The sequence below is a fragment of the Dermacentor variabilis genome, chromosome 1, assembly GCF_050947875.1.
Source record: "Dermacentor variabilis isolate Ectoservices chromosome 1, ASM5094787v1, whole genome shotgun sequence".
Lineage (NCBI taxonomy): Eukaryota > Metazoa > Arthropoda > Arachnida > Ixodida > Ixodidae > Dermacentor > Dermacentor variabilis.
Genome location: NC_134568.1, coordinates 40563040 through 40586664, shown reverse-complemented (window position 1 = coordinate 40586664; position 23625 = coordinate 40563040). Strand labels below are relative to the sequence as shown.

The 23625-nt window shown below is 45.4% G+C and overlaps 1 protein-coding gene across 2 annotated transcripts in view; it reads left to right on the top strand.

The window, feature by feature from the left end:
* RpS24 (ribosomal protein S24) overlaps positions 1-5809 on the top strand; it is a 29952-nt gene extending 24143 nt beyond the window's left edge. For both annotated transcript variants that reach the window (XM_075686914.1, XM_075686908.1), the window contains one exon: positions 5731-5809. In XM_075686914.1, coding sequence (XP_075543029.1) covers positions 5731-5733 — 3 coding nt within the window. In that variant the 3' untranslated portion in view covers positions 5734-5809. The remainder of the gene's footprint in view (positions 1-5730) is intronic.
* The last annotated feature ends 17816 nt before the right edge of the window (positions 5810-23625 follow it).

Genomic DNA, 23625 nt, shown 5'->3' with positions numbered 1-23625 from the left:
ACCACAGTGACGTTAAGTAAGCAGAGCAATGTGGGCATGCCCTGCTTCACCGTAGCCTTTGCAGTGCAAGGCATTGAAGGAGCGGGAGCACTGCAAAGGGGATCATACCTGGCCTTTGGTTACAAATGACTATGCTTCTGCTAAACACATTGAAGTACTGCTTGTGGCAAAGTATTCCTTGACTGATGAAAGTTGGGGGGGGGGGGGGTTCCGGGGCCCCTTTAACCTTCGTGACTAGCTCTAGGCACATCGGCATCTATGAGCAATGGCATTCTTGGCACAGTGCTGTGCCCATCAGCAGGTCTGGTGCAACGAAATGGAAAGTATATTTGATAGTGATTGACCGAAAATACAGCCCAAGTTTTTCAGTGCATTGCTGCATGCGCATATCTGTGAGACCTGATCAGTTCGTTTTTAGACCATTGTCATGCTTTTGCTGCACATAGCAAAAGTACAGTCAATGCATACACCGAATCTTAATCTCCTGGCAACATAACAGAAGTCGGCCAAGTTGGGATAGCAGAGTGATAGTGGGTTTCATCGCAAGTCATTGTCTAGCACTTCCCTTGTATAATCACCACCCTCGTCGGTGCGGATATCAAGGGTGGAATTAGCATCGCCTGAAACTGCTTGAGGTTGCCTAGGACCATGTCACTATTTACATGTAAATGAACTATGCTGGACGCACAGAACTCTCACTACAAACAATGAATGCAGCCTTTGCAAGCCTGGCTTGGCTTTTTCTGGGCTTAGGGTGCATTTGGTGACAATCGCCTAGGCTTCACTAGCTTCGGTTATGTAGATGCAGTGGTAATGTTTCAGGGATGGCAGCATCTCATAGTGGATTCGAATACGTAGGTGTCTATGAGCACTTTGCTACGGCCGGGCTTCAGGGACATTATAACCTTGAAAATGTATAACAAACGTATTAGCAGGGTTCTACTGTATATACTGTGGCCGCCCCTCTACAAGGAACTGAACTATTGCTGTGTGCTCGGCAAGATTAAAAGCTTCATTTAGCCAATTTGTGACTTTTGAGCCTGCCTTATTCTTAGTGTGGCACATTGAAGCTGTCTTGAACCTTTAAAGCTTTAGTGTGACAACTTTTCTAATTATTATGAGCAGAGGAGCTCAAAAGGCTGTGATTGTGCTTATCCACTCGATTATTGGGCAATCCTAGCAGTGGTGGCAGTAGTTTGCATTGTAAGGACTCTGATTTTACTTGTCCAAATGGCATTTTCTATTTTTAAGTTGCCAGTGGATTACATCACCTCTTTGCCGCTCACCTAGACTTTTGTACAGTGCTGCTCAGTTTACTAAACCAGCCAGGACTGTGTGCAAAATGTTTGCCCAGGCCCAGGCCTTTCTTCAAAGAATTGGGGGGTTTTACGTGCCAAAACCAGGATTTATGAGGCACTCCGTAGTGGGGGACTCCGGAATAGTTTGGACCACCAGGGGTTCTTTAATAGGCACATCAATCTAAGTGCACGGTTGCTTTGAACTCAACGTGGTCTACAATCCATAAAGTCGTACCTGTAAGGGCTATTTCCTATAAAACGCTTATGTTAAAAAAAAAGAAATAAGTTCAGTGGTTTTACTTGGTTGATTGGGTTTTGCAATTTGGTTCCACTGTAATACAGTGCTGTGGTAGGTAAAATGGTGTAAAAGAAAGCATGGCATCAGTGGTGTTCTGGTGTGGCTTTCATCTTGGACCATATTCTGCAGTGGTCACATTCTTGAGCAGCCACTGGCATTTTTCACTCTTGCATGGCTTGTACCTATTGGTGTGGCACCTCACTGTAATTAAGTGTGCCGCTTGACGTCGTGAAACATTGTACTGCCTATGGTCTTCGTGTGAACTGTAGTCTGCCAAAGCTAGCATAGCCTTAATGTGCTGCCTTTGTTTCCTACATGGTACGGGAGCATTGCACTCCCAGCGAGGAGAGGAGTGTCTGGCAGATAGATGGTGGTGTGTGTGCCACATAACTCATGAGCACCTCGTGTAGCTATGAAGCTTAAGAGTGCAACATGCAACTGTGCATGCATGTGTTTGGCCAAGAGATATGCATGGTTTCTGCAACATGTATGGCATACCATATTTTCTCGAATCTAGGCTGGCCTAGGAGGGCCTAGGATGGACGTGTCCTCTGCTATAGAGGTCTCCTAGATAAGCAATGCGGGGTAAAATTCCTAATCCATAAGGACATAGCGGGCAACATAGACGAATTCTACAAATTAATGAGAGGGCAGCTGTAGTCGTAATCAAACTTAAGAGGTATAAATTAAAGGTAGTACAAGCCTACGCTCCAACATCGAGTCACGATGATGAGGAAGTAGATCAGTTTTATGAAGATGTTGAATTAGCGATGAGAAAAGTGCAAACTCTGTATACTGTAGTAATGGGCGACTTCAGTGCAAAAGTGGGGGAAAAGCAGGCTGGTGAACAAGCAATTGGCAATTACGGCGTTGATTCTAGTAACGCTAGAGGAGAAACGCTGGTAGAGGTCGCAGAAAATAATAAGCTTCCAAATAACACCTTTTTCAGGAAGCTTAGCAACAGAAAGTGGACCTGGAAAAGCCCTAATGGTGAAACAAGAAATGAAATTGACTTCATACTTTCTGCTGATCCCAGCATAGTGCAGGATGTAGAAGTGATACTAGTAACAGAATTTAACTGAAGAGTGCTTTTTTCGGACAATTACTTGAATGTCCCATATCCACCATTTAGCTCAATTTCTCGATTATTAAGGCTTTGTTTGCAATAATATAGATGACTTAGGGATTCTCAAGCACTAATCTATCACTTTATCTTGACTTATTTGCCTTTAGTGTCTCTTTAAAATTTGTCATTGTTCCTCGTTTCACACTTGATTTTAAATTTACGTCTACCCAATTTTCGCTTGTTTGCATAAACTTCAAAAAGCGCTTACAGGGGCAAAAAATTATTGTAGAGAGAAATACTTCGGTGAAACGTCACTCACGCAATCGCCAACTAGCCAAATGTTTTTCAAAAGAGGCATCGAAGGTCACTTTTGGGGTCTAGGACGTTTCGCATGAAATGACCCAGCTGGAAGAAGTTCTAAAGGTCCTTTGCTGCACCAAAAGCTTGTAGTATTATTAGTGTTGCCGAAGGGCACAGGTGCAGCTGTGTGCAACTGTTGCTGGGGTTAGTAGCCCCAAATTTCAGTGCCACCTGTGTGTTGCTTGATGAAGCCTGCCTCTGGAGGACATTAGTTGAAATGCTGCAAATTGGCAGGCCATCTTACTCAGTGGTGTGTACCATGTGGCTGGAGCATGTATACATATTGGTGGGATGCAGTAGCAGGCAATTCACCGGGTGAGCTAGACAACTTGGTGCCCTTCACGTGAGAGGTCGGGTGGAGCCAAGACCTTCCCAGGCACTTGTACTCAGTTTCGTACCTAGCAGACAATGCTGTGAAAGCTACATAAGTAGTGCAGCTGTAGAAGTCTCACTGGTGCATTTTGCGTGGTAGTTTCTTATTCTCCGTTTTCTACAAAACAACATGCCATATTCCGCGTATAACCCGCACCCCCCAAACATAATAGCCGGGGGGGATCCAGATATAACCCGTTGAAATAACTCCATACAGTACACAAGTAAAATGTCTCCACACGCGGGTGCACGACTTGTCCATGTTGTATCTTTGGCCAGCGGCTATTCCACCCCTATCCGATGATGCTGATAAAGCTATATTCACGTAATGTATGTGATCATGCAGAAATCGGTCGCGTGACATGTTATGTAAATGAAATCACTTCGCAGCTAGCGTTCGCACGACAGCTGGATTGATCTTTGACTTCTTGAGGCTTCTTTAATTTGCACACAATGCACGGTACACAAGCGTTTCTGCACCCCCCCCCCCCCCCCACCCCCCGGGAATGCCACAGTCGGGATCAAATCCGTGCACCACCATAGCCGCCTGGCTACCATGGCAGGTCCTTAACAATCATGTAATAAATATATCATATTTTGGGATGTAAAAGTATGAGACCTAGCTTTCCATCATATTTTATGGTGCATACCTAACACATTCAAAACTTGTTGCAACGAAATAATGGTTATAACAAAGTGAAATTCCCCTCGAAATCCCCAGATTCATAGTGCAGTACATGCCATAATGATATAACAAAGTATTTCTGGCTCCTCTTTCAACTTCATTGTGATGAGATGTTACTGTAATGCACTGTGTTTTGTGCGTCAGTGACGCAAACAGTGAGAGGTCTTGTCTAGCCTTTGTAGTGTTGCCTGCTATGTGTGAAACTGAGTATACTATGTTTACAGTCTGACTGGGTGTGGTAGTCCAGGTATTTTTGTATCAAGACAGCGTTGAAGCCCATTCAAAATGAAAGGCACCCACAGTCTCTTTTTTACTGCTGTTATGTAGCTCTCAGGTAACAAGCAGAGCACCCTAAAAGCTAATCATCTGAGGCTGCCATTGTTTCCAGTATGTGAGTAGCTCTGAACAAAATATTTGGGATTTCAATAGGAACAAATAAATGAAACTCGTGCAGTAGGTGCAAGTGATATTTGGTGGACGGATGTGCAATGTGTTTTGAGTTTGGAGCATACTGCCATGTGCCTTGCTGGTATGCTGTATTCACTTAGGAGCCCTTGAAGGAGTGCTAAGAATATGATGTAGGTATTTTTTGGGTGCCTTCGTGCAGAAAGTTGACCCCATTTGCAGAATGTGTGCCTGTCAGAAAATTTTTCTCTCGTGCATCTGCTGGTTCTGTTAATTACTTTCAGCTGAACGTGGTAATGTGATATTTCCAGAATATGGCCCAGGGTGTACATTTTGAGGTCTGCAGCAGTCGTTGCAAGTTGTTCTTTTGCTTGCTTACGTTAAGCAAGCTCTTGCTTTTGTAACTTTGAGGCACTCGATGTTTTCTATCAATTTTCTGTGCATACGTCATTAATTGGCTTAATTTCTGACGTTTGGGGTTTCTTTTCTGAATTAACATGGCTGACGTCTGTCAGCACCTAAATGGTGCCATCTTTTTTAGTTAAAATGGTGCCATCTTTTTTAGTTATCTAAATTTAAAAAATTGTAAAAGATGTGTCAGGAGTAAAAGATGTGTCAGGGCAACTGGAATTTGAATGTTTATTTGACGAGGCATGCTTAGCTCTCCCTATTGTGATTTTACTGACGTGGAAAATTTGCTGATCTTGGGAAGCAGTTGCAGTACTGTGAGCCAGTTGTGCTTATTTTGCAGTGACATTCAACTACATTACATTTCGAATCGGCTCCTCACAAAATTTTTTTTTCCCCTCTTTGTGAGCACACAAGGGAGTTGAAAATTTGATATTTGTGGTGTATTCACTGGTAATGGTTGCCATTTTCACTTTGAGCTCTTATGCCCTACTTATGGCACTCATTCATTTCAGTCTGAGCTGGAATAAGGTGCTATGCAACATTATTAGTGTGGGTGGCTGCTGCAGAATCTTGCTTGCATTGTAAGCCAAGCAAAAAAAACTGTCGTAGTAATAGGCTGCAAGGACTGGTTTACTGCCAATTTTAATGCTGTACAAAAAAAAAGTTACGTATGAGAACACAACTTCTTGGGGCTTGCGGAACCAATGATCACACTTTTGCCTGTCTTAAGTCCATATCGAAAGTTTAGTCATTGTAGGGTAAATTCTAGCTGCATGTTTAGGCAAAAATTTCAAAGTTGTTTGCATTATAATTAACTGTGCCCTCTCTTTTCCAGTAACCTCGGACCCCAAGAATGGTTGCGCCGCCATGTGTACATTTTGGTCATCTCCAATAAATGTGGATGGAGCACAACACGCGTTTCTACTTCACTTGTACTGTAGTGTGCATCGTTAGGCTGGTAGGTGGCAGTAGGCAGGTTATGCAGTGTGGCCATCATGTTGCAACTTATTTGCAGACATGACTGCTGTTGCGGTGGTTTGCCTCAAGGTTATCTTGGTGGCAGGGATCGCTGTTGGCAAAAAATATACAAACGCAATGCAAATCTTGGAACCTGTTTAGCGGAGTTTCATGGAGCAGTTAAATGCTGTATGACTAAGTGCAATGTGTGCAGTTTTTATGTTTATCCTAAGAAACACGTAAGATTTTGTAGCGTTTGTTTTTGCACTGCACTAATTCAGGCAGACGTACAACAGGGAAGTGCAACACATCTACATTTGAGGCTTTGTACCCTGTCTCACAGTGGCACGTACCCAGTGACAGGAGTAGGGCAGCTTGAACGAATTTAGGGAAAATCAAAACAACCCATTGAATAGCTCTTAGATAACCGTATGTGCTTGACAGTGGGCCACCCTAAATTTCAAGCTGACCCCACAAATTTCGAAGGTCTGAAAACGTTCTGAACGCGAGCAGACCAATGTGTAGTAAACATCCAGAGACAGCCCATGCACGTGCTATGGCTTGCTGTAGGCGGCACTGTACCGTACCTCGCGTGCAAGTTGTCATCGTGTCAATGTCTCGCTAAAGCCAAAGAATGCTGGAACCTACCTACTCCAAAGTGCATGAAATGGGGCAAGGAATGCTTCGCATGAAAAAATAAAGCTTGCCCATGTCTGCTTTCCAGCACAACGGCCCAATTCTCGAACCATTAGGCCACCCTAATTTTCATTATGTGCAAACATCTGTTGTTCCCACGGCAACTATCTTTGAGACAATTGGCAGGTGCGACGCATTGCATGGCAACATGCTCTAAAACAGAGTAGCATTTGCTATATTTAAGCTGCATGATTGTCTTGCAGACCTCGTTTTCAGAAGTAGGCCTTAAAAACGTAGTACTTGGACATTTGACCTTGATGTATGATGTGGCATCATCAGATGTTCTAGCAAAAATTAAGTTCACTAGATATTCATTAAACATATAACTGGCTGCCACTAATAACACTGCCATAATTTTAAGTTCTGTAATTACCCTATTTGAGTTGGGTGTTCCTAGCACTTAATATTTTTCCAGGGGAAAGTGGAATTGCCAGTGGAGTGCATAAAAATGTCAGAGTACTGTCTAGCCTTTTTGATGTCTTTATTTAGGCAGTTATGGAATTTTTTAAAGGTACTAAATACTTGGCCGTGACAAGCTAAAAATGTACATTACATTATTTTCATTTTGTATAACAGGTCTCGCACGATCCATGGCTTCCTAACATTTTTTTGATGGGCAGTGGGTAATTCGAGGAAAATTAAGATCATATATTTGTTTACACGTTTTGACTAATGTTTGCGTTGTTTTCTGATAGAAGGTCATTCCATGAAAAGTTAATTATTTACGAAAATTCTCAAGTTTAGGGGATGTTATAGAATGCATTGATATAGAGAGTTTCTTTTTTGTTTATTGCTTAGTAATTAAAAATATAGGTAGGTAATCGTTAATATCACATGAAATGGTTCCTGCTCTAACATCCTCAGAATTAACGTTCGTGAAAGGACATCAATTAATATAGATGAATTAACAGTAACTTGTTGGCATAATTTTGTTGAGTAGTCCAAAGCTGTCAAACACGCCATCTCGTGTAGAAGTTTTGATAGATGGCATGCCAATATTAATATCGCTGCCGCATACAATTACATATCTATTCATCGCCAAATGGTGAAAAAAGTTTTCTAAATGAGCCATAAATTGTGAAATATTTCCTGAGGGGGGCGATACACGGCTGAGGTGATGTAATTGTTTAGGGCAGCTGTCAGCATCTCAATGTCGGGTTCTGAACAGCAAAATTCTGTGGGGAGTTCACGGTGAAAAGTTTCTTTTACAAGCAAACACCATCTCAACTGAATGATTTACACAGTGAAAATTATAACCAGGCAGAGAAAATGAACTGTCAACATTCGTGTACCAAGTTTCGATTAACATGATTATGTCAAACTGAAAATCAAGCTGTGAAAATAAACCTAGAGGCAAATATTCGTTAATTTAAGTAAAAAAAAATTTATGCCAGGCAGATATCCGTTTCCAATATGTTTATGCAATTCTGTTGGTAAAACGAACATGGTTCAAGAAAGATGGGTACAAACGTGACGGGAACCTCAAGCTGTGCTTGGGAAATTTTCCTCACTCTCCACAAGAATGGAAGGAGAACCAACCTTGCATCTTATCTGAACTGTACCATTCGCACACCATACAAAACGGATGTCATTCTTGTGCACCCATTGGTTTGCCTCCCAGAACAGGGTTCAAGTTTATTTGGTCAAGTTCTGCTGAATCATGTCGGATTTGGCATCCCTTAGCTTCTTACGGCCATGTAGCCAGGTGTCCCAAACTGATATAATGATGCCTGGTATCTTGTCCGGCCTAGAAGGTAGACGGTGTATTGCCGTGGCATCACTCCTGGTTAGAGCTGACATCTGAATTGAGGCAGCAACTGTATTGACCTTTTCCAACAAATTCTCATGGTCAGTCTTACGGATTCCATGAAACTCTAGGTTGAGCTTCCTATTATGTCCAAGTTCTTTATATCTTGAATTTATTTAGTGCTCGAACTTGTTTTTGCTGAATCAGCTTTCCGCTTCACATAGGACAATTTGTTATCCTGCTACTTAATTGCAGCGAGTACACCATCGTGTTTGTCAGATGAAATTTGCACGCTGGCCTCGATAGCAACAGTGTCAGATTTTTTTTCACTGTCTCCGTTAATTCTGTAATGGCTAAAACACTGCAGCGATCGACAACTATTTTGGCTCTTACTCCCTTGTACATGGGACATCGCCACTGCTTTTTGGCAGTATCAGTTTTTCCTTTAAATGTTCTCTCGCTTACGCCAGAGCAGGGACCTATGGAATAAGAACTAAGACATTCACTGCATACCACAGGGGCCAACTACAGGGGAGCTCCGGGGCCCGAGCCCCCTCCAATGTTTCCCGGGGGGGGGGGGGGTAGGGGGCAGGACTCCCCCCCCCACACACACACGCCTAAAGTGCCTTTACCAGAGCTTTGTCACCCACATCATTTGAAGTTCCTTTTGACTTGCCTCGACTTTTTCACTTGAAACTACTGGGGCTAATAGCTTACTGAATCATTGTTGGCACAGACGTGGACAACTGTTAATTCATACTTTTGCTTTATTTCTGCAAATCCTGACAATAGGAGGATGCGCATCAGAAGCACTAGCAGTGGCTGCCTCATCGGTATTTTCTCACTTCAACATTGTTTTAAATTTCCAGTGTAAACCCCATGCACATACACAATGTATTTAAATATACACACATGACAAAGTTTATTACATTTTTGAAGAAGGTGAAGGCAGCCAATTAAAAATTATTTCTAAAGGTATGGGTAGCCAATGCCTAGAGAATGAATATGTTCTTGTATGTTTACCATGCTTCAATGTGCTTTGCATGCTTTTTTTTTACCATGAAAAAACTATGGACTTCAGTGACCCCTTCGGCAGAGTCTATCAATGGCGTGTGAAATGCACGTGAATGTTGTATGTCTCAGTATTGCTTCTCTTTCCAGTAAGCAATGCTAACGACTCATGAAAGTAAAATTTTCTAATAATTTAGAACATTTACTAGGGATGGAAACATTGTCAGTTGCACACAAAGGTCATAAATATATACAGGGTGTCCCAATTCACTATCATGCGCCAAGATTTGAAAATTCGAGAAGGCATTGTGTAAGGGGGGAAATACGGTAGCATATTAGTATGGAATCGAGAAAAAAAACCAGTATAATGAAAGGAATGTGCGCGAAACATGGAAAATTAATACATTAGCAAATACAATATGTAGAGCAGTAACAATAAACGGTAAACACAATAACAATAGCATAACATAAATGCTTTTGCATGTATACAGTAGTTAGTATAGCAAAAAATTAGTATCACTGAAATTCTTCTATTGTAGAAAAATGCAGGAAAGAAATTAAAAGAAGCAAGACGTGTTAGGCGGTTGAAGCGGCATATTGATAGATGTGAAATGCACTGTGTTTAGCTTGGCAAGCGATGTTATCCGGTAGAGCGTTCCATAAACGGAACGCACAGGGCAAAGCTGAAAAATCAGAAGTGTGTGTGTTGCCATAAATTCAGGTGTAGCTGAACTGATGCCTTTGTGACGTTGACGCTTTCTTCAGGTTGTAGAAGGGCAATATCACGATGAGTACTTAGTGGTTGTAACGAAAGGTCAACTTTTATTTGGGTTACACTTCACTGGTTACTATAATTTTTTTGAAATGAAACGGCTCGCTCTATTCTGGATGCTCTCCAGGAGTTCAGTGAGGTATTTTTGATGAGGAGACCATATGCATGAGGCGTACTCAATTTGTGGCCACACAATAGTTATGTAAGCTAGTTTTCTTGGTGGTGAAGGCGCAGTTCTTAAGTTGCGGCGCAGAAATCCTAATGATCTGGAGGCATTAACTGAAATGGAGGTGATGTGATTAGTCCATGAAAGATCGCGAGTAAGGAGCACTCCTAAATACTTATATTCTGTGGTGTGGTCAACTGTGTTAGAATCCAAATGATAAGAAAAGTGAGAGTTAACAGTTTTTCGAGAAAGCGAAACAACTTTGCACTTCGTCACATTTAGGGACATGAGCCATGTAGCACACCAATCACTAATATGTGCAAGTTCATTTTGAAGTGCCGCGTGGTCGGCGCAACAGTTAATCGAACGGTATGCAATGCATTCGGCAAATAATCGTACAGAAGAGGATATATTGTTCGGTAAGTCGTTAATGTAAATTAAAAAAGTCGTTCGAGTACATTGCCTTGAGGTACACCAGAGGTGACGTCAGACAGGGCAGAGCAAAAGTTAGCAATAGTGAACTGTTTGCGATTATTAAGCAAATTACGAATCCATAATAGGGTTAGTGAGTCAAGTTTAATTACAGAGAGCTTTGATATCAGGGAGCGAAGCTTCTTTTTTTTTAGTTTGCCCGCGTCGAGGGTGGTTCAGAGGAGTGGGGCCTAGAGGAAAGACAACGCGAGAAACTCGTTCGGACCTTTGCACCGCGTCGAATGTGTACAATGCCCTATGGAGCTCCCTTGACGTCGATCACCACATTAGCCTCTTGACAGCTGTAATTATCTCTGATCCTCGCAAAACCACTGCACAAATTGCAGTGCTTGCTTTTCTACTAAACCCAAGTCCAGAGGGAAGCAAGATATAATAGTAGAAAGGAGGGGGGAGAGGGGGCAGAGAATGGGTAGAACCGACACAGTCGCGAAACGAGTGTATAACAGTCTTGCCACTCTTCGCTCGCAATTCACATACAGGGGGAGTGGGGGGGGGGCGATAGGGAAAAAGTGACGTGAGAAGGCAAGGAAATGCTACTGCTATAGACACGACAGCGGTTACGGGGAAACTGGGTAAACTTTAGTTCTAGGTACGGTGACGAAACGGTTGAAATCAAGAAAAAGAAATGGGCATGGGCAGGACATGTGATGAGGAGGGAAGATAACCGATGGTCATGAAGGGTTACGGACTGGATTCCAAGGGAAGGGAAGCGTAGCAGGGTGCGGCAGAAAGTTAGGTGGGCGGATGAGATTAAAGAGTTTGCAGGGACAACATGGCCACAATTAGTACATGACCGGAGTAGTTGGAGTATGGGAAAGGCCTTTGCCCTGTAGTGGGCGTAACCAGGCTGATGATGATAATGACGGTGACATGACAACCTTTTTCGGACCGTCACAAGCCTTCGCCTTGCTTTCACATTCAAGCTATCCGTTTCATCCATGTCGCTGTCTTGGAGCCCACCTCCTGAAACTTTCTGTTCCGTGGAAAAGAGGGGGGGGGGCGGGTTTCACCCCCCCCCCCGGTTACGCCAATGCTGGGTGTGTTCCAATTCTGGCCAGCATCAGAGACAGTCTGCATAACAGCTAAGGAGACAGCCGAGACAGCTTCGGGGGCCATGTAATGGAACACGTTTCTAGCCGTCTGGAAGAGGTACGGAAGACGCTTCTGCGACGTGACGCCACCTCCTGGCGACACGATGAAGTTGAGAAAAGCACACATTATTTATGCATTTGAAGCATTCTGAGCTTACATTAAGGGCGTAGGATAGCGTGTATACGTTTTCTTGTGCGCAGACAACCTTCCTGACGGCCTTACAAACGTCCTGCTCAGCCGCCATCTTGTTTGGACAGGAAAGTAGCCTGCATCCACGGTGGAAGGAAACTCGGGAGAGGCCCTGACGTCACTCTTCGTGAAGCGAAAGTGAAGCCGGAAGTTGGCGTTCCTCCGCCTATCGGGCCAGCTCTCCTCTCTTAATTACATTTCTCGCGAAACCACGCCGCGCTGCGCGCAACCGTGCTGCTCGGACCCGCGCGCTCCGCAGCAATACTAAAAAATCGTTAGCACGTTAGCATGATTCCGCCAAAGAGGGCAAAATTTTCCGCGGATATTCCTTCGTCCTTTGCCATTGCCGTGGCGCGGTACATTGCGTACAGCGTTGCATGCGCGTTCATTTCACGAACTTTAGTTCCTCCTGTCCCACCTGGCCACAGCAACATCCGATAGAGCACGGTCCAGATAACGCAGCGCTACAAAACACGGAGACCAACGCAAACCTGCCCGCACGGCGCCTTTGCCACGGCACGAAACCTACGGAGCAACACGTGTGAGCGTACAGAACAATAACAAAGCCGCCATTGTGGCCCGAAAGGCGGGGCCACTACAGCAAAGAAATGAAAAAAAAAAGAAAACCAGCAAAGCAAAGGAGAACCTACCACGTCATTTCCTCCACACTTTTCTCCTAGCGCGCGGAGGGGGTAGGGCCTCTCCTCAGTTTCCTTCTTCCATGCCTGCATCGTTGATGTATGTTGTACTGTAGGTGTAGTGCAAAAGGCAGTGTGTCGTTCGGGGTCGACAGCGTGACTCTTTTTGTGATGACTACCTGGGGTACTAGAGCACTCCGGTTTCCTGCAGCATCATCTGTCGCTGCAGCCTGGAGTCATTGCTTGCAAGCGGAAAAAAGAGTGGTACGTAACAGAGCCTCTGGGATCAGCAGTTATGGTTGTCACGGAGGTCATGCGTGACCGTGCGGAGCTCTCCAATCGCTTGCTGCGGTTTTTCCGGGCGCGTTTGCACATTGTTTATGTGCGCGGCAAGCGCTGGATTTTAGAAGTCTCTTTTTTTGTGCATTGAGTATCCTGCACAAAGATTAGAACAACTCCGGGATTATTCAGAACGGGCACATTGAGAACAATGGCTGGATTGTTGCCCTTTTGCGGAGCGAAATGGCCAAACGATGGTCGCTGCATTCGTCAGAGAGCGTTATTATTTTTTCCTTCAGTGAAACCGGACGACCGATTTTCTGGCCGATGCAACATTAAAGGAATCCCATGCAACCCAGCAGGTACAGTACAGGTGCTCATTCTGGCCCTTCTCATCCTCGTGTGTCTCGGAATAAGTTGATTGCAAAAACGTGTGCTTACCAAACGGAACGAGCCGACGAGTGTTTGTCTTTTGCATTCGAAACGCTGAGAGACGATCAGGAACACTGCATGATCGGTGGTTGGAAACGTGCAAGCTTAGACGGCATTATATGTGTTTCCTAACAGTTTATATGATTTACTTATTTTGCAAATTATGTTAACTTCAATTGAGTTTTAAGAACGTTTTAGTATATAAGTGCCGAAAGCTTTGCAGAACATACTTAAATTTCGCGCGCTACGCACGCTGGTCGATCGCAGCGCCGTCTGGTGGCGTCATCGTCGAAGCGTCCGCGGTTCACCCATTGGTTTGCTGTACGGACGACACACTGCATTATTCCAGTACACCATAGTTTTTGACTTCGATGCTGTCTTCGTGAGTATGAGTACAGTGTTCTAGAAGGAACACTGTAGTATGAGAACACTGTAGAACTAGAACACTGTAGTATGAGTGCTATCCTCGACACGCATGGCGGCTGCACGGCCGCCATTATCCGCCATGTTGACTCTCTGATTGGTTGTGGAGAGATCACGTGCTGTGAAATTTGTGCCGGGAAACGGAAGTTTTGCGTAATGTCATTTTGCGTTTTCATCATGATGACGAAACGTGACGTGGAGCTGCAAATTTTATGGAGTAATACACTTTTTTGGTCCTTGGCAGATATATTGTGATGTTAGCGCTTCAAAAAGAATGTGAGCGGTAGCGTGCAGAAGCCAGTGCAATGCATCTGCAATTGCGCGAATATGTGGGGCGATCCAAGATGTGCGCCATGCCAGCTTGTTGATTGGCTGAAGGAATATCTCGTGAGGAGCGTCACAGGAAGGGCCATTTCGTAAACGTCATTTTGACGATGCGTGACGTTGCGCTGGGCCGCCATTGCTGAGATTTTCCGCCTTAATTTTTGCTGCGACGAGCCGCGCGAATTATGCTAATGAGCAGCCATATGCAATGGCAGCCGAGAGGAATGCGTACTGCCACATTTTCCCCGTCGTTTGGCGCCACGAAAATCTTTTGTTCATAACGCGTGCTCATAGTATTTGCATCGCTCTTGGGTGGTGTTGGCATTATGTGTTTGGGGCCATCATATTTTAAAAGAACGCGTTTATACGAAATAATATTGGTTGAACATAGCAAACTTTCGGCACTGTTGTCCACTTTTCACTGCTGCATTTGTATTGTAATCAAGATTAATGCCTTTTCGCACAATCAGAAGTTATGACAATGGCATCTTTCTAATTTATAAAAAGAAATGTACGCAAGGCGGCGCCTTGAAGTTTCTTCCCGCGGTGCGAGTAACCAGCGAAATGAACAAGAGATGGCAGCGCTGGCGCTTGCGTTGCGCTAGTGGATATCTCTGGCGCGCGCAACGCTATCGGTGATATTCGGCCGTATCTCAGCCATCCGAGTCGGGCTGACTCACTTGCGTTTCATGAGATAGCGATAACGTGGCCTAGAACGTGCGCGCATCACCACTGGTAGGTCGCGTATGTTGTCTCAAGTAAGAAAACAAGCGCGTTGGCGCCAACATGCGATGACTCATTCCATTTTCCGGGGACACGCATCCTAGCTATTGAAGCGGACGACGGCTTGTACGCAGCAGAAGACGGAAGCGAGAAGCGTTTGCGACGGAATAATCATACGCTTTGAGATAGCTGCTTTATTTTCACTGCGGAGGAAAACTGTTTTGCTTTACTGATAACGCTACATTCAGTGCCTTCATTTCAGTTTCTTAGGCGAAACGTCAAGTTGGCTTCACGTTATGTAAGCAAAACTGGGCCACCAGCGCCATTTTGTTTGCGTCGCGCCTACGTCACGCACCGAAGAAAATGGCTGAATGTCCAGAATAGCGCCCTATGGGGGTCTTGCATTGCCCAGGCGGCGCTGCGAAAATGTTGCTAAAAAGCGCCATCTGTCCTGAACTGGGTAGTACCAAGCTCGGTCGTCTGCTTCGGAAAGCACGTTTACCATATGGACCCGCCACTTTCGGTTTTGTTGTACCACGGCCTGCAGCGAATACCGGGCGCCGAAGATTTTTTCAGGGGTGGCACGCTGCGTAAAAGCAATAAATTATGCAACGCCGAATACGTGTGCGCTGTTCAAGAAATAAGCGGCGAAGTTTTAGCACGGTGTCAATCGCAAGTGAAGCGAGTCGCGTACGAAGTTGAACTTCAGGTAAGGTTTGCACGCTGCTAGATTCAGGCGCACAAACTCGAGGAAATGCCTGCTATAAATGAATTCACAGCAGCGATAAGCAGACATCATGTGTACGGAACTGCTCGAGCGCACGACGGTACGCGCCGCGACGGCAGCGGTCTTTCAGCACGCCGCGATGTACGAACTTCTCGAGCGCACGATCGTACGCGCCACGACAGCAATGGTCTTTCGACATGCCGCGAAACGGCGGGCCTCCTGCAATCTTTGTTGACTGCATGCCACGCTAGACAAGTAGTTATGCCTTCACTGTAGTAGCGGCCATCTGTCCCTTTAGCAACTGATAAATAACTGATACAATGCATATGAGCTCGCAGTAACGTACGTGCGAATCGCGCTGCAGCGCGAGATCGTGCGCTGTTCGCTTGATGTAGCTTTTAATGACAGCGCTCCAACATCCATGTGCTGCAATCAATACTACCTTGCTACGCTGCCTCAACGTGCTGGCTTGAGGTCAAGGATCATCATCATCATCATCATCAGCCTGGTTACGCCCACCGCAGGGCAAAGGCCTCTCCCATACTTCTCCAACAACCCCGGTAATGTACTAATTGTGGCCATGTCGTCCCTGCAAACTTCCTAAAGGGACACTGAAGGGAAACAATAAATCAGTTTAGACTAATGAAACATTCTTTCAGAACCCTGCAGGCAGTCATCTCAAAGAGATAGTTTGATTATTAGATGAGAAAATGAAGGTCCAAGTATCAGTATTTGAATTTCGCGCCAAAACCCCAGCGCCGGTACGTCAGCGTGACGCCAGGGATTCCAAAGTATGTTTTCGCATTTGGGCAGCATTGGCTGAGTAAAGGTTCCCGAAACTTGCCATGTTTAATATTTGGTTCCTTTAGAACACAATGTAGTCAATCTGTACCGCTATATATAATTAGTAGGCCCTAGAAGATGCCATGAAAATCCATGACGTCGCAGCCACCAGGTGCGGGAACTTAAGTAGGCGTCGCCACCCGTATTTCCTTCTTGCCCTTTTTCTGGCTTACCAAACGTCTTATCGTTGCAAGAGTAGTGTTTTTGGTGTTGTAGAAAGGTAATTTACTGATGCAGAAGAAATCATTTTTCACTTTAGTGTCCCTTTAATCTCATCCGCCCACCTAACTTTCTGCCGCCCCTGCTACGCTTCCCTTTCCTTGGAATCCAGTCCGTAACCCTTAATAAACATCGGTTATCTTCCCTCCTCATTACATGTCCTGCCCATGCCCCATTTCTTTTTCTTGATTTCAACTAAGATGTCATGAACTCGCGCTTGTTTCCTCACCCAATCTGCTCTTTTCTTATCGCTTAACGTTACACCCATCATTCTTCTTTCCATAGCTCGTTGCGTCGTCCTCAATTTAAGCAGAACCCTTTTCGTAAGCCTCCAGGTTTCTGCGCCGTAGGTGAGTACGGGTAAAACACAGCTATTATACACTTTTCTCTTGAGGGATAATGGCTGTTCATGATCTGAGAATGCCTGCCAAACGCACCCCAGCCCATTCTTATTCTTCTGATTATTTCCGTCTCATGGTCCGGATCCGCCGTCACTACCTGCCCTAAGTAGATGTATTCCCTTACCACTTCCAGTGCCTCGCTACCTATTGTAAATTGCTGTTCTCTTCCGAAACTGTTAAACATTACTTTAGTTTTTTGCAGATTAATTCTTAGACCCACTCTTCTGCTTTGCCTCTCCAGGTCAGTGAGCATGCATTGCAATTGGTCCCCTGAGTTACTAAGCATGACAATATCATCAGGGAATCGCAAGTTACTAAGGTACTCTCCATTAACTTTTATCCCCATTTCTTCCCAATGCAGGTCTCTGAATACCTCCTGTAAACACGCTGTGAATAGCATTGGAGAGATCATATCTTCCTGCCTGACGCCTTTCTTTATTGGGATTTTGTTGCTTTCTTTATGGAAGCCTACGGTGGCTGTGGAGCCGCTATAGATATCTTTGAGTATTTTTACATACGGCTCGTCTACACCCTGATTCCGTCATGCCTCCATGACTGCTGAGGTTTCGACTGAATCAAACGCTTTCTCGTAATCAATGAAAGCTATATATAAGGGTTGGTTATATTCCGCACATTTCTCTATCACCTGATTGATAGTGTGAATATGGTCTATTGTTGAGTAGCCTTTGCGGAATCCTGCCTGGTCCTTTGGTTGACAGAAGTCTAAGGTGTTCCTGATTCTATTTGCGATTACCTTAGTAAATAGTTTGTAGGCAACTGACAGTAAGCTGATCGGTCTATAAGTTTTCAAGTCCTTGGCGTCCCCTTTCTTATGGATTAGGATTATGGTAGCGTTCTTCCAAGATACCGGTAGGCTTGAGGTCATGAGGCATTGCGTATACAGGGTGGCCAGTTTCTCTAGAACAATCTGCCCACCATCCTTCAACAAATCTGCTGTTATCTGATCCTCTCCAGCTGCCTTCCCCCTTTGCATAGCTCCCAAGGCTTTCTTTACTTCTTCCGGCGGTACCTATGGGATTTCGAGTTCCTCTAGACTATTCTCTGTCCCATTGTCGTGGTGGGTGCCACTGGTACTGTATAAATCTCTATAGAACTCCTCAGCCACTTGAACTATCTCATCCTTATTAGTAATGATATTACCGGCTTTGTCTCTTAAAGCATACATCTGATTCTTGCCAATTCCTAGTTTCATCTTCACTGCTTTTAGGCTTCCTCCTTTCCTGAGAGCATGTTCAATTCTATCCATATTATACTTCTTTATGTCAGCTGTATTACGCTTGTTGATTAACTTAGAAAGTTGTGCCAGTTCTATTCTAGCTGTAGTGTTAGAGGCTTTCATACATTGGCGTTTCTTGATCAGATCTTTCGTCTCCTGCGATAGCTTACTGGTATCCTGTCTAACGGAGTTACCACCGACTTCTATTGCACACTCCTTAATGATGCCCATAAGATTGCCGTTCATTGCTTCAACACTAAGGTCATTTTCCTGTGTTAATGCCGAATACCTGTTCTGTAGCTTGATCTGGAATTCCTCTATTTTCCCACTTACCCCTAACTCATTGATCGGCTTCTTATGTACCAGTTTCTTCCGTTCCCTCCTCAGGTCTAGGCTAATTCGAGTTCTTACCATCCTATGGTCACTGCAGCGCACCTTACTGAGCACGTCCACATCTTGTATGATGCCAGGGTTAGCGCAGAGTATGAAGTCTATTTCATATCTAGTCTCGCCATTCGGGCTCCTCCACGTCCACTTTCGGCTATCCCGCTTGCGGAAGAAGGTATTCATTATCCGCATATTATTCTGTTTCGCAAACTCTACTAATAACTCTCCCCTGCTATTCCCAGTGCCTATGCCATATTCCCCTTATGCCTTGTCTCCAGCCTGCTTCTTGCCTACCTTGGCATTGAAGTCGCCCATCAGTATAGTTTATTTTGTTTTCACTCTATCCATCGCCGATTCCACGTCTTCTTAGAAGCTTTCGACTTCCTGGTCATCTTGACTGGATGTAGGGGCGTAGACCTCTACAACCTTCATTTTATACCTCTTAAGTTTCACAATAAGACCTGCCACCCTCTCGTTAATGCTATAGAATTCCTGTATGTTACCAGCTATATTCTTATTAATCAGGAATCCGACTCCTAGTTCTCGTCTCTCCGCTAAGCCCCGGTAGCACAGGCCTACCCGCTTTTTAGCACTGTATATGCTTTTTTTGGCCTTCTAACTTCACTGAGCCCTATTATATCCCATTTACTGCCCTCTAATTCCTCCAATAGCACTGCTAGACTCGCCTCACTAGATAACGTTCTAGCGTTAAACGTTGCCAGGTTCATATTCCAATGGCGGCCTGTCCGGAGCCAGGGATTCTTTGCACCCTCTGCTGCGTCGCAGGTCTGACCGCCGCCGTGGTCAAGGATGAGCACGTTTAACTCTCTAACCTGTGCTGCTCGTAGTGGGGTAGTGAATTGTCGCCGAATCAACCCGACCATTTGTGCTCATCTGCACACACCTGGTCACTTCACCACTTCGCACCGGCCGAATTGTTAATTGTCGCTGTGGCCGGGTCTCGAATCGTGAGTCACCAGCCATGCCTGCTGCTATATCGGTCTGCCGTCGGGACTGTAGGTGCAAAAGACCGAATTTTAGAACGCAGATAATCAAGCAAGCTTCAAGACAGGCGAAGCAGTCAGCATTGCGCGAAGTTTCGCTTACCCAGCGCGACGAACTGCAGCTATCCAGCGCGCCCGACGCTCCGCTTCGTGAGGCCTTGAAGGAAAACGGTAGAATCTGATGTCGGGATTCAGGCCTTTTTGTTCATGGCAGCCCACGACGCAGAAGTAACGACGGTGACGCCTTTTCGAGGGTGAGCTAGGTCTCTCCGGTTCGGCGTCGCCGATTCCTTCTGCTTCCAGCATTACGTCTCACGGAGAGCCCGTTTTCGTTAAACTATAGGCTGCGGCGAACTCGCAGCGTGGTCAGCATGGCCTGTGAGAAGTGATGAGCTTTTTCGCACTCGCAACAGGGCAGAAAAAAAGCGCAAATCATCGCAAAACTCGGGCTAGAAACGTGTTTCGCCACAGCCGGGGCTCAATACTACCCAAGCGGGTACTACCCAGATCACGTTTCGCGCGCCGCCACCAGGCGCCGCTACTATATCTCAAACTCCAGCGCAAGACGGCCATTGGAGCAAGACTTAAGACGGCCGCTGTCCACGTAGCCATTTACTTTGCAGTCTGCGGCGAGTATTGAAACACAGCCTCTATCGCCGTGAACCGTAGAGTTTCCATTGCCATGAACACGTTGGATGTCGTAGCCATTTTTGTTTATTTGGTCTACAGTGTTGCCAGCTAAAGTAGCGGATTCTGGAGTTGCCATACAGCCGCTTATACAACTTTTGTGCCTGCCGGATTACCGCAAATCTCTGTGGTGTACTTTACCTCTTCCTCCTCTCTCTCCCCACTGTAGGGTAGCAAACCGGATCTTCCCATCTGGTTAACCTCCCTGCCTTTCCCCTTTCTTCTGTCTCTCTATATGTGGTGTACTGGAATAAGACAGTGTATTGTCTTGGGGCGAAAACGGGGCTCTTTTTGCGATGACGGCCTGAGGTGCTGGCGTGCAATGATGATGATAAACAGGATGATGATAAATTATGCCTAGTTCCCTTGTAAAGGGCGGACTACTTTAAAGCGCCCTAGCAGGAGAAAATTTACATGACGATATAAAAATAGGGGGAGGAGAATAAAAGAGAAAGAAAAAACGGGGGGTAGAGATAGCCGACCCCAGCTCTTTTGCACACAGCCATCGACGTTGAGACACTGGATTTTATCTGTTCCCCTCAGAGTTGAGGCTCTATTCTGGACACGTATGGCGGCTGCACGGCCGCCATTATCCGCCATGTTGACTCTTTGATTGGCTGTTGAGAGCTCACGTGCCTTGAAATTTGTGTAGGGAAACTGAACTTTTGCAAAATGCAATTTCGCGTTTTCATCAAGATGACGAAACATGACGTAGGGCTGCAAATTTTATCGACTAATACATTTTTTTTGTCCTTGGCAGCTATATTGCGACGTTAGCGCTTCAAAAAAGAAAGTGAGCGGTAGCGTACAGAAGCCAGTGCAAAGGATCTGCGATTTCGTGAATATGTCGTAGTGATTCAAGATAGGCGCCATGTCAGCTTGCTGATTGGCTGAAAGAATATGCGGCGGGGAGGAACTCTATGGTGGGGAGCGTCACAGGAAGGGCCATTTCGTAAACGTCAAATTGACGTTGCGTGACGTTGCGCTGGGCCTCCATTGCAGAGATTTTGCGCCATAATTTGTGGTGCGACGAGCCATGAAGTTTCCGTTCTAATTATGCTAATGAGCAGCCGTATGCGATGGTGGCCGAGAGGAATGCTTATCGCCACATTTTCCCCGTCGCTTCGCGCCATGAAAATATTTTATTCATAACGCGTGCTCATAGTATTTGCATCGCTCTTGGGTGGTGGAGACATTTGTGTTTTGGGCCATCATTATTTAAAAGAATGCGTTTATATGAAATAATATTGGTTGAAGATAGCAAACTTTCTAAACGTTGTCCACTTTTCACTGCTGCGTTTGTATTGTAATCAAGATTATTGCCCTTTCGCACAATCAGAACTTACGACAACGGCGTCTTTTTAATATACAAAAAGGAATGTACTTAAAGCGGCGCCCATAGAGTTTCTCACTATAACACCTAGAAGGAAATCTGGCACCACTGTCTATGGGAGTTTCTTAAGGGGCGCTGTGCCATCATGGGAATGACGGTATATGTGTCTGCGAGGCTTGTGTTGGCTGGTGATGTAAGAGACTTCGTTTAAAGCGTGGATATGGCTACACAAATAACGCGTTCTTAAAATAAAATCTTCATAAAATGTTTCCATTCACGCATGCTACATCTTCCAGTGACGTTTACTCACCTACAGTGCACAACCAAGCGAAGAAAACCAAGAACAGACGACAAACTGTTCCAAAGCGAGCGCGGATCTTGTCGTCTGTTCTCTAACTTTAGCCGCCCGCTGATACTTTTTACGTTTCATATAGTTGTACATGCAATAACAAGGTCTCAAAGTTAAACAAAACATGTTTTGTGTAATGGTAAAGCATAAACAGCTTTTTACGTGCTGTTTTGGTAGAAAATTAAGCATTGTGACAGACGGAGCGGTGCTTGCCAGGCGCGTCTTCAAGGTGTCCTGGGGCGGATTCGAAACTTATAACATTTCGGAAAATGAACCGATCACTTCGCCGCTTACGTCACTAAGTATGCCAATCCCAAGCCGGAGGTGGAAGAAGGGGAGGACGCGACCAGTTGACGAGAGGGACGAGACGACCTCTGAAGTGTACGTCATCATAAGACGAGCTAATCGAGGAACTGCAGAATGTTTCTGCTTGCTAATTAAATATAATATACAAATTAGTTAGTATATGGCAAGTTCTAAAGTATAACCATGTTGTGCTGGGCGTTTACGCACTGCAGAAGTAATTTATTCATGTCATTCTTTTTCATTATCAGCCGACAGATGGTATCGCAAGCGTAAATGAGTTGGCAGAGCGCAGCGCTACGTCTTCTGCTACCAGGAGCGTTCACGATGCACGCACCAGGAATGCACTGCCAGCACTTCCTAAGTAGCGAGCGCAACAAAACGGTGAACTGCTTCTTAGGGCCACCTTTACTAGCCCACTATATCAATTTTCCTTCTTTTTTCGCCCTTCGTCATCGGCTCGGATACAGTGCTCGGACATGACTCGCTAACCGCCGCTCTGCCGATATATCCCTGCGATCTGCTCTACGGCGCGTCGCGTGATAGAAGCAATGGAACTTGCAATCGAATATTACGATATCTAAAATCGAAGAGCGTGGTGCTGACGGTGCGCGCTGTGCTGTGAAATTGAGGAACAAAGTGTAGCACTCCCGAACTAGAGAAAAAAGGGCAGCCAAATAAGAGACCTCCACAATATGTTCCCGTCCTGACTGTATAGTTTTATCAGCTGAACGAAGGAAGCACTGGACCTGCCTAGGTTGAACTCTTCCCATTGCTGAACGGCGATCTGAGAGCTATTCACGCTGGCGATAGCACTGGGGATTCGATTTCACCATGCAAATATCTCCTTGGCATTGGCTTTGAAGCGGAGGTCACGGGAAAGCTGACCCAGCCCTTTTACCGGCCAACACAGTAATTGCGAGAGCAACTTCGTGGACAGCGTCGGCGGCAGAGATCTAGGCCATTCCCATGAATGCTTCGCGTCCGACCGACCTCTGCGAGCTGCAGGCCGGTGGCGATGTACCGCAGAGCGTAATTCCTTCCTTTACTTCGAATGACCACTGGTACGCTTGCACCCGAGTCTCCTCCAGTTGATAGTGTAGCCTGCAATATGTCTACTTAGAAGCAGGGGCGTATCCGTCACTTTTTCGAACGCGTATCGCACTTCCAGCCGTGGTCAACACCGAAAGAGCAATTCCAAGCAGACAACAAAAACAAGTAATAGCCTCCGAAGCAACCAACGCACGCGCGCGCGACGCCTGCGTGTCTGCGGGGTCGCGCTACCGGCGCGCGCGGCCA